The sequence below is a fragment of the Parus major genome, chromosome 23, assembly GCF_001522545.3.
Source record: "Parus major isolate Abel chromosome 23, Parus_major1.1, whole genome shotgun sequence".
NCBI lineage: Eukaryota > Metazoa > Chordata > Aves > Passeriformes > Paridae > Parus > Parus major.
The window spans coordinates 3,058,693-3,073,879 of record NC_031791.1 but is presented as its reverse complement, the minus strand read 5'-3'; the positions used below and the strand labels follow the sequence as shown (position 1 = coordinate 3,073,879).

The following is a 15,187-nucleotide window of genomic DNA, read 5'->3' as shown; positions in this document are numbered from 1 at the left end:
AAACTTGTACAAAGTCAGGGAGCAAAGGGTAGGATGCACCAGTGCCCTGTTGGAGCCTGTGGTCAGTGTTTGCCATGACTGAGGTTGGTTCAGGGCAGAACACACACAGGAACATCCCCCTGAGACATAGGAAACCAGATTTATTTCCAGGAAGGAGCAACTTCAAAGCTTTCTTCCGCAGTCCCACAACAGGTTAGGTTAGTCTCTAGGGGATCCCTTAAAATCAAAAGTCAGAGCATGGTTTGCAAATATCCGTGCAGAGCTGCTGAGGTGGGAGGCCCTGAAGGGTCCCAGCGATTGGGTTCTGCTGCAGAAAGGGCCACCCCCAAACCAGACATCCCTGGAGAGCAGGCGTTGCTTGTAGTATCACAACTGCTGTGCTCTGTAAACTGGATTATATTTGGATACATCTGTGCATGCCTGCATTCATGCTGTGGCTGCGCTCAAGCCGCATGCGTGGCCGGGGACCTGTGCACCCGAGGGACAGCAGAGCCATGCAGGGAGAGGGATCGTGCCTCACCACACATCCATGGCACACAGCAGCTGGGGAGGAGGCAAATGCAGCTGGTACCAGTGTGACTTAACACCAGAGCCTATGGAAAGCTGGGCTGGAGAATGGTTGGACATAACTCTGTGCTAGCCAGTCACCCCACAGGCAGTGACAGGGAGGCAAGGATGGTGTTGATGTGCGACATGGAGACACAACACTTGGCAAACACATACTGGAGGTTTTAGGAATGATGCTGTCAGAAACAAAGCCCTGGAAAGCTGTGCCCTGCAGCCCACTGCTGTGAAGGGTAAAGCCCAGCACAGCTGGGTCAGCCCAATTCTGTGCCACAAGAAAACCAGGCAGGCACCAGCACTGAGCGTGGATTTTGGCATTGCTCTTCTGCCTCGAAGCCTCAGCCAAGGCCACAACCCCATCACTTTGGGCACATGCAGGTGTGGAACAGGGCTCCTGTGTCACATAGAGTTTGTGCCCTCAAGGGGCACACAGGATGGGAGGGAGGGACGGAGCAGGCAGCAGTGCTGGGAGCTGAGCCGGGCCCCGGAGTCCTGCAGCAGTGCTTCATCCATTAGACAGCGTTGCCTCAATACAACAAGAATAAACAAAGCCACATTCGCCATTAATCATGAATTATTGTTATTGAGCCTCACCTGCTGCTGTTTGCCTGGTCTGATCTGCAGCTTGTTTGCCCATAAACATGCTGCAGGAGGGAGACAAGCTACCATTAAAGCCTGACAGCTTTGTTTCCTTGGCTTTTGGGGAACCAAAATTGTCTCTTGTCATCTGAGTAAACCAAAAGTCCCCCTCGATCTTCAGTTGCTGCTTTCCTGTTCCCGCAAGCAGCAGGTGATCGGAGCACCTGAGCCAGCCTGCAGACAAGAAGGAAGCATGAGAGCAGTGCGGGCGCCCAGCACGCGGCCGACAGCCCAATGCCCCGGTGCCGACCCCCTGCGCCCTTCCAAGCCCAGCCAGGAAGCACTCAGTGCTGCTCCCACTGCCTCGTGCCGAGGGCTCATCCCGGCTACGGCACAGAGAAGCGACCCTTTGGAGCAGTGATGGGTCTGCAGGATGAGATTTGAGGTGCTGAACAGCCCCAACGTGAGTGGGGGGCCTGCAGTGTCATTGTGCCCGAGCGAAGGACCTGAGACCCATGTGGTGCTTTGCAGCTGGGGATAGAAACGCCACATCACGTCACTGCACTCATTTGACACTCGTTTTTGGCAGAGTAGGATATCACCTTTCCCACAGTGACCCAGCTCTCCCCTAGCTCATCCCCCTGGCAGGAGCCTGGGCAGGCTCAGGTTCCACCCCTGACCATGGAAGATGGCCTTCTCAGCAGAAACTCATCCCAGAGGTGCATACAGTGCATACAGTGACAGACCAACACACTACAAAGGCTGGTGAGGAAGGGTTGGATGCTGGTGTCCAAACAAGCACCCCTCCAGCCCTGCCTGGTGAGTGGGATGGGGTACCCCTGGGTCACCCTGGCCCACCCCAGGAAGCTATAAATGGCAGGGCACAAATGGGAGTTTGGGTTGATTCAGCCAAAGAAAGGGGTAGAAGGAGACCTCAGACCTTTAATAGGTGCTCAGAGCACTCCTGGGGAGTGCAAGTCCTCTTTGTTATATGTTCTTGTTATTTATCAATTATTATTTATTGATGCTTGATTGCTTCACTCTGTCCTCCTAAAGATTTTTGGGGTTTTTTTTTCTCTTTTCCTAAACTGCCTGGCATTCCTGAGAGGGTTTTTTCCCATGGAAGTGTTGTTTATTCAGATTAACCCTGCTACTTCTAAATCCAGGTGAGCTTGGCTGCAGATTTCAAAAACTGTGAAGCATTTTAACCTGCCTTGGGGATGCTGCAGGTGGGCTGGACACAGGTGAGCACTGGCATGAGTCAGAGGGGTCAGATCTGAAAGGGAAAACAGATTTTGGAATAAAGTTATGTTGGCAGACCTCAAAGGGCTTCACGAGTTGCTGATCCTCAGCCCAGTGCTGGTACAGCACCAGCCACCAAAGCCATTAACTCACTCCTGACTCAAGCCAGCTCCTTAGTGCAGCTGGGGAAAATTGAGGCACAGAGCAAGTTAAATGATTTACCACAGCTCAGGTACATGGGCATGATCTGTGTGTGTGCAATTCCAGTCTGTGGGAATGCCTTTCTAAGCAATCCAGGCTTTCAGCTATTGCCCAATTGTTGGGAAGTGCTGTGCTGCAGGCTGACTATGTACAGCCTCTGTTTCCGTAGCTCCGGATTTTCTGTAAGAAGCTGTGAAGTCAAGCTGTTTGTCACATCATCTTGGCTCCTGGTGCTGTGGTGATTTGGAGAAGGTCAGCATGGCAGTAACAGGCATACAGCAGAATCTTGCTGAGTGTGGTAAGGAAAATGATTCTCATTTCTTCTGTACACCTCACAGGAGGTGTTTTCATTGGACTCAGCCTCTCGCTCCAGCCTTGAACCTCACAGGGCAGGTGCCACTTGCAATCCATCCTCTTCCAGGTGTGTGCGAGCAGCAGTGGAGAGACCCAAACTCCCACGTAAGTCTCTTGCCTCTGTGCTTGTAGCAGGTACATGTGACTTCATCTTCCCTGTGAACCACAAAGTTTGTGATCTCCCATTAGAGGAGCCTTTTGTGTTGAGTCAGCTCTGGTTTGCCTTTTTAACGTACCCTGGTGTAACTGTCAGATGATGAACCTCCACAACTGCATTTGCTGTGGCTCAAAAAACCCCTGATGCAGAGGGAGAGTGATTTCAAACTAGTCCTGGTGTCTGAAACACCAAGGGCTTTACCCCTGGACTTTCCTGAGCTGGAGAACACCCTGCCAGCCTGGGGTCATGTCCTTGTGTCTGGCACTGCAAGAGCAGAATTGTGTTATGACACAGGGCAAGTCAGTATCCCAGTTTGGGCTTGACTGTCTCCAGCAAGAAATTGCAGATAATAATATAATAATGTTTACCTGGGAAGAATGCTGTGATACCAAATTAAAACTTGCCAAGTAATCTCTGGTGAGAGATTTCTCCAGGACAGAAGTACTTGGATGTTGAATGCAGCCAGGAGGAGTCAGTCCAGCACCTGAGCACAGGATGTGATGATGCCCCTTGGAGCAGACAGTCAATGTAAAGACAATTCCCATGAACAACAGGAGTCCTGCTATCTCCAGCGATGCTGCAGGTGGGATGGGATGTCACAGCCTTGTCTCCCAGAGGGTCTTCCGGAAGACAGCTGGGAGAAAGATATAAACACGGCTGAATGAATTGCTCGGCTGTGACTCCAGTGAATGGAATACGGAGCCTCATGCCTTCAAAGTGTCCCAAAAGAAAGCACAAAGTTTCTGCCGCTTCTGTTCCGGCTTGCTGAGGTAGATCCTGTGGCTTTTAAGTTCGAGGAAGGAGCAACAAACCCATTCTTCAAAGGCTTTTACCTGGAAAACCTTGGAGGATTTCCTACTTTTGCCCAGTGAAATCCAGCATGAACCGAACGGCAGCCCTGCGTCTCTGCTTCCTCATCCTCCCTCTCCCGCATGGTCCGGACTGAGGATGCTCCATCCCTTAGCTCCTGCATTCCTTCTCCTTCCTCATCTTTGTTCACCAAAGTTTGTGGGTGAAATCACCATTGTGATTCCTGGAAATGGACGCTTTGATATGTAAATATTCGGTGAAGAAGGTGCAGCTGCAGCCCGGCTCAATCTTTGGTGCGGGGATTGCCGGGAGCTGCGGGAGCCGGTGTCCGTGCTCAGGGCTGGCAGCAAACCAACGACTTTTGGGTCTAAGGGAAAAGAAATTTTGCCTACAAGAAGAGAAAAATACGAAGTATTGACTCGTTTCCATAGGAGAAATGTGCTGCCTGCTCGCAAAATGAATTGTAAGCAGGAAAATTTGTGGTACTTGGGAGCTGAGTTTCTTATCGTGGTGCTATTTGTTCTGTTCCATTTCCAGCTGGAACTCGGTGTGCTGTGAGGGGAAAAACAGGTCCAGAGGAAACATGCAAATCGCTGCCCGTCTTACAAGTCTGTTTTCTCTCCCCAGATAAACTACAGGTAAATTCTCTTCTTCGGTAAGGAGGAATCCCTGGATATCGGAGCTTTTATTTCGACATCCCTTTAAAAGTGGGAGTGCTCTACTGTTGAGGTTGCATTTTAAAGACGTATCAGTGAATCGCCTTAGGAGACAACCTGGGACAAAGCAATCGCTCATCTTCAGGGACAACAGCGCTGTCTCCAGCCCCCCACCAAAGCCTCTCAGCCCCGCCCCTCTCCAGGACCTTGCCCCGGTCACCTCGGCTTCCTCGGGCGTCGCTGCGGGGCAGAGACCTGAGCCGTGCTGCCCGGCAAGGGGACACCTGCACCCTCCAAACCTGCCTCAGGTGCCGAGATTTTGGTTCCATGACTCTGCAGGTGCAGCGATGACAGCCCCAAACCCCGCGGTTTGTTCCCTGGCCGGGGGTCCCGCTGATTTGAGCCGCCTCGGGCCGGCAGCGGGGAGAAGCTCGGGCTGATGATGGATGTCGGTGTGCAGCCCCTGATGAAAGTGCTGCAGAAAGCTGAGGGATTGCTGTTGTCTTCCAGGAAGAGCTGTCAGTGAGCTCATCTAACCTTCATTTGAATGTCTCTGATATAAATTATAAGATGGAGATACATACATATATATATAAAAATATATATCTGGATGTGGGTATGAGCCAGGGGCAGCTGCTCCCGCCGTCCCTTTAAAAGCCCTTTTCAGGGAGAAGATACTGCAGAGTTCAGCTGCTCCAATTTCCTGATGTTTCAGCAGAGAGGTATTTATTGGTGATCCAGGAAAGGAGGTCAGAGCCATCAGCTGTATTTCAAACGTGCACTCTGTAATTATCCTCTCTTCCCAGAGGGGATTATACAGTTACTCTCTTTATCTTGAATGCACAACCTGAACCAAGTCCCCTTGTCAAAGATCCTCTCTAGAAACCACCATCATTGGCCTTTTCGAATGGAAGGATGGAAAGAATCTTGGTTTTGTCTGTGGATTTTCGAGATCACTGAGTTCTGATAGGGAAATGAATCTCGGACCCTTGGAAGAGAGCAGGTATACAACCTCAAACTATTCCCATGAGAAAACTAATCAGGAGAGGTCCCATGCCTATGCAAAACTCCTATATTTAACATTTTGTTTCCCATGCAAATCCATTCACCGGGTTGGGAAAGAAATATGAAGTTGCCATGTGATATTAATTCCATTTTTCACTCTGTACCTCTGTTTGACCCAGTGAAACCCCAACCATGTGTTACTGCAGGTGTCTCCTGAGGAGCCTTGGGATGGATCAGTGGAGCAAGAAGGTTCAGACTACCCCAAATTCATGGGTACAATGGTGTGGTTAACATGGTCCCTGCTGAGTACGTTGTGCTTTGATAGGAATGGCCAACTGATATAATATTAAAATTTTCTCAGCCCCCTGTGCTCCTGCAGGACTTGGGATTTGGATTAGAAAGTGCTTTGCAATTGATAATTTTAATTGATAATGCATTTTCCTGCTTCACCATTTGGGAATGACTCAGTCTCAGATATGCTGTTGTTCAGAATAGTTTTTCCGTTTTTTGGAAACTGCTCACAATTAATTTGTGGTGAGTTCCCATGTTTCCTTTCCATGCTTCATTTCATGGAGTGAATTCTGCTGTCTGGGGAACCCTGATGTCACAGCTTGAACAGTAACCGCAGAAACACTTCACTGGAAGGCACCAAACATCAATGATTAAAATGTCCCCCCTAAACAGTAAAACTCAGGTAATCTGAACCTTTGAAGGGAATGAATGAAAATCATTTGAGTTCTGCTTTTGAGTGACTAAGTGTTTGGAGATATTTCCTGCACTGTTGGTTGGAAGCCACCCCAATGCAGCAACTTCATTGGAGAAGTCAGTTTAGTCTGGTAATTCACATTATTTCCCTCCCCCTTCATTCTAAATTACTTTTTCTGAGTCAGCAGCTATGCCCTTCCATATCTACATTAGAAAATTAACTATTTCAATTTCAGTTCAATTACTGAATAATTATTTAAAATTCACTTCAAATTCTGCCAGTATAGAATTCATATTTCACAGCACAAACCAAGCAGGTTTAGAAACGGGAGGCTAGAGCGCCAGAGGATTTAAGCCAGAGGAATTGGAAACCCACTCTGCTCCATGCTGTCACCAAGGGAAGTTCCCCATCCAGTGTCACCCCTGGCTGTGCTGCAGCAAGGGCTCCCAGTCCCACACACTCCACAATTCTGCCTGTAGCATCAACCACCCCTACTTTACTCCTTTAGCAGCACAAACACTTTGGCACTCAGTCTATGAGATCTTTATGTGTTTAAACAGTTTAATCCATTTCACAATAATATGCATGAGAGATTTTCCCTGTATTCCCTATAGATGAATTTATGTGGCTGGGATCTCCATAAGCTAAAAGGGGAGAACAAAGCTGTGACGTTGCGGTGGCCAATCCCATGGAAGCTGCTGCAATGTTCCTGTCAATTTGTTAAATCTGTTCAGGTTGTTGAAGGGCAAAAGACCATTCAGCAAAGATTAGACATGAATAATAATAGAAAAAAAAAATTTCCCTTAATACTGAGCTCACTGCCAGCCTGTCAAGCTGGGGGGGTTTTAGTCTGGGACTGACCACAGCAACACGAATCTCTCGGTTCAGCGGCTCCTCTGGAGCTGCCGGCTTGTCCAGGGATCGCTCTCGGTACAGGCACTGCTCACCCACTGTCACAGAAAAAATGGCTTTTCCTTTTCCTTGCTCAGATGCCCTGGGTTGCTAACATCAGTGTATTGGTGAGACAAACCCTCTGGTGATGGTTTTTCAATGGCTGCCCCATCTCTTGCTAAGTGGGATCTTGTGCTGGAAACCTCCCTAAGATCAGATCCTGTGCTTGCACCTCTCCAGCCCTGGGATAGTGGCTCTGCTTTCACCTGTGTGTGGACACTTTGGGGCTCCCAGCAAGCCCTGGGGACACCACTTGTTCCCTGGGACCTGTCTGACCAGTCCGGAGGGAACAGGGCCTGACCCAATCCCTCACTCCCTGGCGCCTCGGCACTCTGGTGACTGATGCCAGATAAATGCCTGACATAGAGGGTGGGGAGACTCAGCCCGCCTGGAATCCCAAGCACGCACCACAGGCACTGCAATGGATTTTTAAACCACAAAGGTGAACCTGCTCCCAGCTCCCCTCATCCTGCTCCAAACCCCAAGCTCCTGCCATGCTGTGTTTTGGGGCTGTTTAATTGCAGTGGGTACCTTGGGCTCGTTCCTAGAAATTCCCTCTCACTCCCATGTGCTTCTCTGCCCTTTCTACCCAAACCACAATGCTTGTCACCAAAGGGAAGGCAATACCCAGGCACGGCGAAGCTGGGTTGGGGACAGGCCAGGGAGAGGAGAGCTGAGCACGCAGCAGCTCCAAGCATCACATCCAGATTTGCTAATTATTTCCTCCATTAAGAATTAAAATAAACAAACAGATGGAAGGACAGCAAGAATGAGTAATTCCCTGGATCACACAGGAAAGGGTGGGATGGTTTAGTGGTTAGAGTGCTAGTCTAGGACTTCAGAGAACCTCATTTAGGCTCTTTGAATAATTAAGAGAGATTGCAAACATTTTTTTTCTAAGATCATATATCTTGGAATATTATTAAACTGGGAGGAATAGTCTGTGTTTGCCTCTGCTCTGCTGCAGGTTTAGTGTGTCCCTGGGCTGGAGTGACACAGATGGGTCCCTATGGGTCTTGCCTCTGTCTGTGCTGCTGTGGGTGTGTTCTGATGGACCCCAGTGAGGCAGGTACCTGTGCTGTCACACAATTTAAGATCTTGGCACCACTTCCTTTGCAGGGACAAACACAACAGGTGTCACCTGGCCAAGGCTGTCTGGCTGCCAGTCTACCTGTGGATGAAGTAAGCCCTGTGGGAGCCAGGGTAGTGATGTGACAGTGGCCATCAAACTGCAAAAATGCTTCACAGCCCCTGGAATGAAGGGAAAGGTGCTCCAGAGCAAGCCCAACATGTCTGTGCTGCTCACTCAGTGCTGTCCATGGAGAAGCCTCACCTGGGGTCTCCCTCCCAGAGCAGAGGTGTTGCTACTTTGGTTCAAACCACATGCCAAGAAACAACCCAAGCTGGCTTTCCTGAACCTACCCTTTAAGAATTGCTCTTTATTTCTAACAAAGAAAAAAATTAATTTTAAAACATCTAATTAAACAGTAAGTCATGACAAGGTACATGAAACTTGGAGATAACACATGCCTGGGAGGCACTAGGGAGGTTGAGACAAAGCCCAGTGTGTTCACCAGTACCCGCGTGTGTTATCTCACATGAACACACACCTGGGCTTATCCTAGTGTAATTATAGGACATTAAAAATATAATTTTAATGGAGGAATGGTGATCTGGATGCAGTTCAGAGTGAAAACTTTCTTTTTAAGTTTCTCTGTTTGATTAGTAGGTGTTCCTGCTGCGCACCCTGTGCACGCGAGGGGGAAGCGCTGGGACTGGGAGGTGTGACTGTGTTTTGAGGAAGGCTGCTCTATCTCCCTGTGTGTGCAAGGGCTTGTCGAAACTTTAAAGCATTTGTGAGCAGCACTAAGGCAGCAAAACTTCCAGTCAAGACTCAGCTTGTCCCAGGTGAGCCCCTTTTCCTACTCAGGCAAACTACTGCTGCAGATGAAGCTGGAGAGAGCTAGGAGGGCTTCCCAGTGAGCCCAGCACCCTGCAGCTGACTGGAAGCCAAGTACCTCCACCCACGGCCCTGGACAGTCCTATAAAAGCTGTGTCTTCGCAGCCCCAGGTGTTTTACAGGATGATCTCATTTATTACCTTGCTCATCACAGGAAATGATGTTTATCTAATCTACCATTCTTTCAGGATTTCTTTTTTTTCCCTGCCACATCTGGCTTATTACATTTCTTACAGCTCAATTCCTCCTTGCACCAAAACAAAGGAGAAATGGCACTGCTGCCGTCATGTCAATGCCCCAGTCCCACCAGCTTGAGAAGAAGCTGAGAAGCTTCAAAACCTGGAGTTTGCATGTGGTGCAGAGTGGATCTGAGGATCTCAATCTTAATCTCCCTCCTCTGCCGCATTCCTTAGTAGTGACAGCTACTTCTTGCAATATTCCTGACTATGGGCTCTGAGGCACAGCTTTCCATCTGTCTGTCCAGTATCCAGCCAAACAGGTCCACATTCCTGAGCAGAAATGCTAGCACTGCCCCTTGGAGCAGCTGGAAAGCCTCGGATGGAAATTGGAGCAAGTCACAAACATGAGGGACAGCAACAGCAGGCAGATCCACAAAACCAAGGGACCAGTGGCAGCACCAGATCCATAAACCCAAGGCACAGTGGCAGGACCAGATCACACTGGCCCAGTACAGAGCCCGGGGATGTGTGCTGTGCATGCCTGGGTGCCAGTGTGAGCCCACGCTGGTCACACCCTGCTCTGTCTCTACTCCAGGTTGTAAAATGCCACAGCCAAAACTTGTGCCCGTGAGCGGGTGCACCGGGCCCTGTGGCTCACCCTGCTCCCTCTGTCACAGGGCTCCAGCTCACTCCAGCCCACCGCCGGCAGGACCCCGGGCTGCTCCTGCACCCCAGTGTGTCCCTGGTGCCAGGGAAAGAGATTTGTATTTTTTTTTTGTAATAAAAAGGCTCTCTCAGAAGCTTTCTGCTGATCCCAAAAGGATGTGAAAGCAATAAAACCCCTCCTTATTTTACAACCAAGCTGCAGGATTTTTTGCTACTGAGCACAATGACCTAATGCTTGATTTCATAACCAGAAAGTTGCACCCTGCACCAGGAGCTCAGGGCTTGCTGAATTTTATGTCTGAATTTTTTATTCTGAATTTTATGTCTGGAGGGTCTCACAGCCAGGCCTCGGTAGCTGATCTGGGCATCTAAACAACAGGGAAGCAGGTGAGTGGAGAAGAAAATACCTGAACTGCTGTAGACTAAAGCAGCCAGAGCCCCAACTAAACTTTTTCAGAGCTAATTTTAATGTTTTCCCAGTCTAATGTATCCCTGGTCTTATATAAATGTTTGGAAGGAAAAGTAATAATAATAATAATAATAATAATAATAATAATAATAATAATAATAATAATAATAATAATCCCAACCACAAACAAAACAACAACAAAAGAAAGACACAGAAAACAATTTCTGAAATACTTCGGGAAAAAAAGGGAGAATGAACAAACAGAAGTCCAAGATATCCATTAGGGTTCTGCTGCCCTATCCAAAAATTTATCCATTTAATTCCCGAACAAAATCTATTGTCCCGTTTGTCACAACAACACGAGGCGGGGGGGAAAACGCATCTCCTGCTTTTCAGAGTTATCACATCTCTCCCTGCTCCGAGTGAAATCCCAGCTCACACACCGCACCCCACAGCCAAACTGGATCCTCTCACCGGGGATTTCCCGGTACCCCGCCTCACTCGGCGCCTCCAGCCCTAGGGATCACCACGGCGATAACGAACCGGAACCAGTCCCGAAGGCAACGGTGGAAATGGGTATCGGAACTCCTGTTTCCAGCCGGGATCTACTTCCCTGGGCTGCACCCGCCGGGACCCGGCTCCCCCCGGAGCGATGCGGGCACCGCGCAGCCACCGCCGGGACTGCGGGATGGGGGTCCCGGGGCGGTCCCCCCAGCCCTTGCTGAGGCGAATGCCCCCTTTTCCTCTCTGCTTAATTCGGGGTTACCTGCAGCCAAGGGGGACAGAGCGCTACGGGCTCAAGAAAACACTTGGAGGGGAGAGGGTGGCAATGCACCGCGTCTCCGAGACGCGGAATTTTATTAACGGCTGGAGCCGTGGAAGTTTTTTTCCGGAGGAAAAGGAGGGAAAACAGACACGCCGTCAGGGATGCTCCCACATAGCGCTCCGAGGCACCGAGCAGCATCTTCCCCGCGCCCGCGGCAGGGTCCATCCGTGCGGGGGGACAGCGGCAGTGACTCCTATCCATGGGGATGGCCCCGAAATCCCGGGATATGGGACAGGACAGGCTGCGGAGACAGAGCGGGGATGCGGGCTCTTCCCTGCTGGTCCGGGCTGTTTCTGACGTGGGACTAAATGCGACTTCAAGGACAGGAGTTAAAAGGGAGATTTGGGAATTTGGGACAGGTGATAAATATTTTGTTGAACCAGGACAACAGTGTCTCGGCAACTAATTAGGAGAGATATATCTGTTTTCACACGCAAAGATTTCTATCAGGTTTCTGTCCGACGGCCATTCCGTCAGGTATTCCAGGATTAATAGGTATTTGGGATCTCGCTGCGATTTAGGACAAAACTGCGCTTTTTAGGGTTTACCCTCACTCACTTCAGAGAGGGGATCCTCGAGTCCTGCTGCTCAGCCGTCCCCTCCTGCACTTTCTGCCCGGGACCCTCCGGGAGCTGCTTCAGATGGTTTTAATTTAATTTAATTTTTCCTGGGGTGTCATTCACTCGCGGGGACCCGGGCTCGGCTCTGCCAGAACACAGCTCAGAGCCAACAGAGCCAGGAGTGAGAACGACCACGTTTTATGCATTCTAAAATGTTAAATAAAGCCGAATGTAATGGAATTTATTCCCCGGGCGGTGTGGAGGGCAGAGGCGTTTGATCCGAGATTCCCGGCTGCAGCTTCCATAATTCCTCACATTTCTTTTGAGCTGAACTCGCTCTGTTGGGAATTTCCAGGGGCAGGGAAAGGGGAGTGTGGCTATCGGCTCCAGTCCCCGTTCTCCCGATCCCCGATAGCGGGGTGGGTGACGGAGCCCCCGCTGCTGCCGCCGCTTCCAGGAACCTGCGGCTGGCTCCGTCCCGCAGCTTCCAGTGTGGCTGCCCAATTCCCCCCACAAACACACTCTTGGCTTTGGATTTATCGATTTCTCCAGCGGACACGGAGCTTCGCGCTCCCAACACAGGAAGAATAATAGAAAAAATTAAAATAATAAAAAAGAAGAAAAAAAACAGGGATAGAAATATATATTAATATTAAAACAAATTTAAAATTCCCAAACAAGAACGGGCGTGGAAGAGCAAGTGTCCGTGAGCACAGGCATTGTGATCAAGCTCTTTGCACCATTCCCACCTTCAGCAAGAGATATTTTAATTTTGGGGGTTTTTTTCTGTTTTTGTTTTTTGGGTTTTTTTCCCTTTCCAAGACTAGAGGACGAGAGAATCTCCAAGGGCAAAAACCAGGCACTAAACAACGACAAATCCTCCCGACAGGAGACAAAAAAATTCCAATTAGTGGCGCTTTCGGAAAGGAGAAAAGCCCCAACGAACCACTATAACTCCAACCGAACTTCCAGACAAACATCCTCACTGGGAGGTGTTTCCCGGGGGTTCCGGGGTGCTCCTGCCCGGCCCAAGCCGCGAAGGTACGGTCGGTGCCGGCCCACGCACCTCTCAGATTCTTGCAACCATTCCTCACACCAGAATGTTTAATGAAACGCCTCTCTAGCGCTCTGATTAAAGCTCAATTAATGCGGGTCATTACTGTCCCGCTGGCAGCCGCGTGCTCCTAGAACAGCCTTTTCTAAGGAAAGGGGCTGCGGCGCACCGGGAGCGCCGCTTCCCCCCTGGAACGACCGGTGGCACCTGGGGAAGAACCTCACGATCGGGAGGTTTTTCGTGCAGTTATCGGGGATCGGCTACGGCCGGGACCAGCACCGGGACTGCGGGGCCGTAGCACGCACCGGCCCAAGTTACCGACCCGCCCCGGTGGCTGCGGTTCCGTTCGCACCGAGGATCGGTGGTTAAACGCGTCCTTCCCATCCACATATTTCTGTAAAAAATCGCGGGGAGAAGCCAAAAGCAGTGCTGGAATATTCCATAGTAGGGATCTCCCCGAGCATCGTGCTGGAAGCTCCCGGGGCCCCCTCCTCGTTCTCGCAACGCCCCGGCGGAAGATTTGGTACAGAAACATATTAGGGAGTTGAGCTATTTTACTCACCGGTTCTTTGGTGTGTGGGGGACTGGTCAGCGTGCGGGGCAGAACCGGACTCGGGAGACCCCTCTGCCCACAGCCCCGTTCCTCCCCTCCTGTCCCGGAGCGAAACCCCGGTTCTGGAGCGGCAGAGGGGCGGCCTCCGAAAACACGGGTTTTACCGAGGTGGGGACACTCCCGGCTGCAAGGACGGGCAGCACCGGCACCAAAGCCGCGCCACTTCTCGTCTCCGTTAAACGCATCCTTCCTCTCGGTACCAGCGCCGCCGAACGGGCCCGATCCGCCGCCGTCCGAGCCGGTGTGAAGCGGTTCGCGGCCCGCGCTGCCTCCCGCTCCTCCGAGCTCAGGGCTCCGGGAGCACCGGGAGCTGTCGCCGAGCGCGGCCGGGGCATCCCCGGGCTTTCCACTCAAACCCTACGCGGCCGCCGGCGGGGTGGGCCCCAGAGCTCCCCGACAGCAGGGTCCCCCCGTCCGGGCCCTTCGGTAGCGGGAAGGAGCGGCGGCCGCGGTACCGCCCGAGGGAGAGCAGCGGGCCGGGGGGCAGGTCGGCGAGCTGGCCAGCCGGGATCCGCCGCTTTCGTTTCAGTCTCGCCGGGGACAGCAGCGAGCCCTTCCCGACGGGCGAGGGGCAGCCCCGCGGGATGGCAGACGCGGGGGACCCGACGCTGGGGAACCCCAAGGGCAGGAGCGGGGCCCGGTCCGGTGCCGCTTTCCTCTGAGCCGCCGCGCTCTTACCTTTCTTGATGACGGACTGATCGAGCAGGTTCACCCCGCCGTCGTCCACGGCCTGAAAGCACCGAGGAAAGAGCCTTAAGCTGGCTCCCGGCACGGGCTGCTCGCGGCGCGGAGACAGCGCGGCCGCGACCCGATCCACCCGCGGGCCAGAAGGAATTCTGAGGGCACAAGCGAGCCCCAGTAATGGGGATCTCCGGCCCGGTGTTTCTGCTTGTCCGGGGGTACGGATGCCGTGGGACTCGACTCGTCCCGGCCCGGAGTCCCCGGTCGCATACGCAAAGGGATCTGGCCCCATCCCCGTGCAACCAACCCACTCCAGGCACCCTCTCGGTGCTCCCCTCGTACCTGGATGTCCTCGAGGCCGTGGTGGCCGAGGCCGTGGAGGCCCAGCGGGCCGTCGGCCAGGCTGTGGCCGCCGTCCGGCAGCCCGTGGAGCAGGCGAGGCACGGAGGGGTACTCGCGGCGGGGGTCGAGCCCCAGGGCGCGGTGGGTCTGCGAGAGCAGCCCCGGCTCGTCCTGCCGGCCGCGCTGCGGGGGCCAAGCCGGCTGCTGATGCTGGTGCAGAGGGCTGAGCGCCGCGTACGGGTCCGCCAGGTGAGGGTAAGCGGGCTCCTGGCCCTGCGGGTAGGGCAACGGCGGCTGCGGGTACGGCGGGGGGAAGTAGGGAGGCTGGAAGTCGGCGGCGGGCGTGTGGCAGAGCGGCGGCGCCGAGCCATAGGGCGCCTGGTTGAGCGAGGGCAGCTGCGGCAGGCGGGCCCCGGCCGGTGCCCCGGGCAGCCCCTCGGTGCGGTCCTGCAGTGGCGAAAACAGCGGCGGTGAGGCGGGCACGGACCCCCGGCCCCAGCCTCCGACCCCCCATCCCGTCCCGCCCCACCCGTGCTCGTCCCGCACTCACCATGCCCGGGTAGCTGTGCACAAGCATCGGTGCGGGCCCGCGGCAAGCCCCGGGCGGGCCGGGCCCCGAGGGTGCCCCCGTCTCCGCCCCTCTAACCCGCCGGAGCGGCGTCTCCCATCGCC

The 15,187-nt window shown here is 52.7% G+C and overlaps 1 protein-coding gene across 2 annotated transcripts in view; it reads right to left on the bottom strand.

Annotated features, from left to right (window-relative positions):
• TFAP2E (transcription factor AP-2 epsilon) overlaps window positions 1-15,187 on the bottom strand; it is a 22,196-nt gene extending 7,009 nt beyond the window's left edge. The window contains exons 1-4 of one of the 2 annotated variants that reach the window (XM_015649309.3): window positions 15,066-15,187; window positions 14,516-14,962; window positions 14,171-14,222; window positions 1,159-1,377 (exon numbers count right to left, since the gene is read on the bottom strand). In XM_015649309.3, coding sequence (XP_015504795.1) covers window positions 1,159-1,377; window positions 14,171-14,222; window positions 14,516-14,962; window positions 15,066-15,092 — 745 coding nt within the window. In that variant the 5' untranslated portion in view covers window positions 15,093-15,187. The remainder of the gene's footprint in view (window positions 1-1,158; window positions 1,378-14,170; window positions 14,223-14,515; window positions 14,963-15,065) is intronic. The other variant, XM_015649311.3, reaches the window with a different exon arrangement.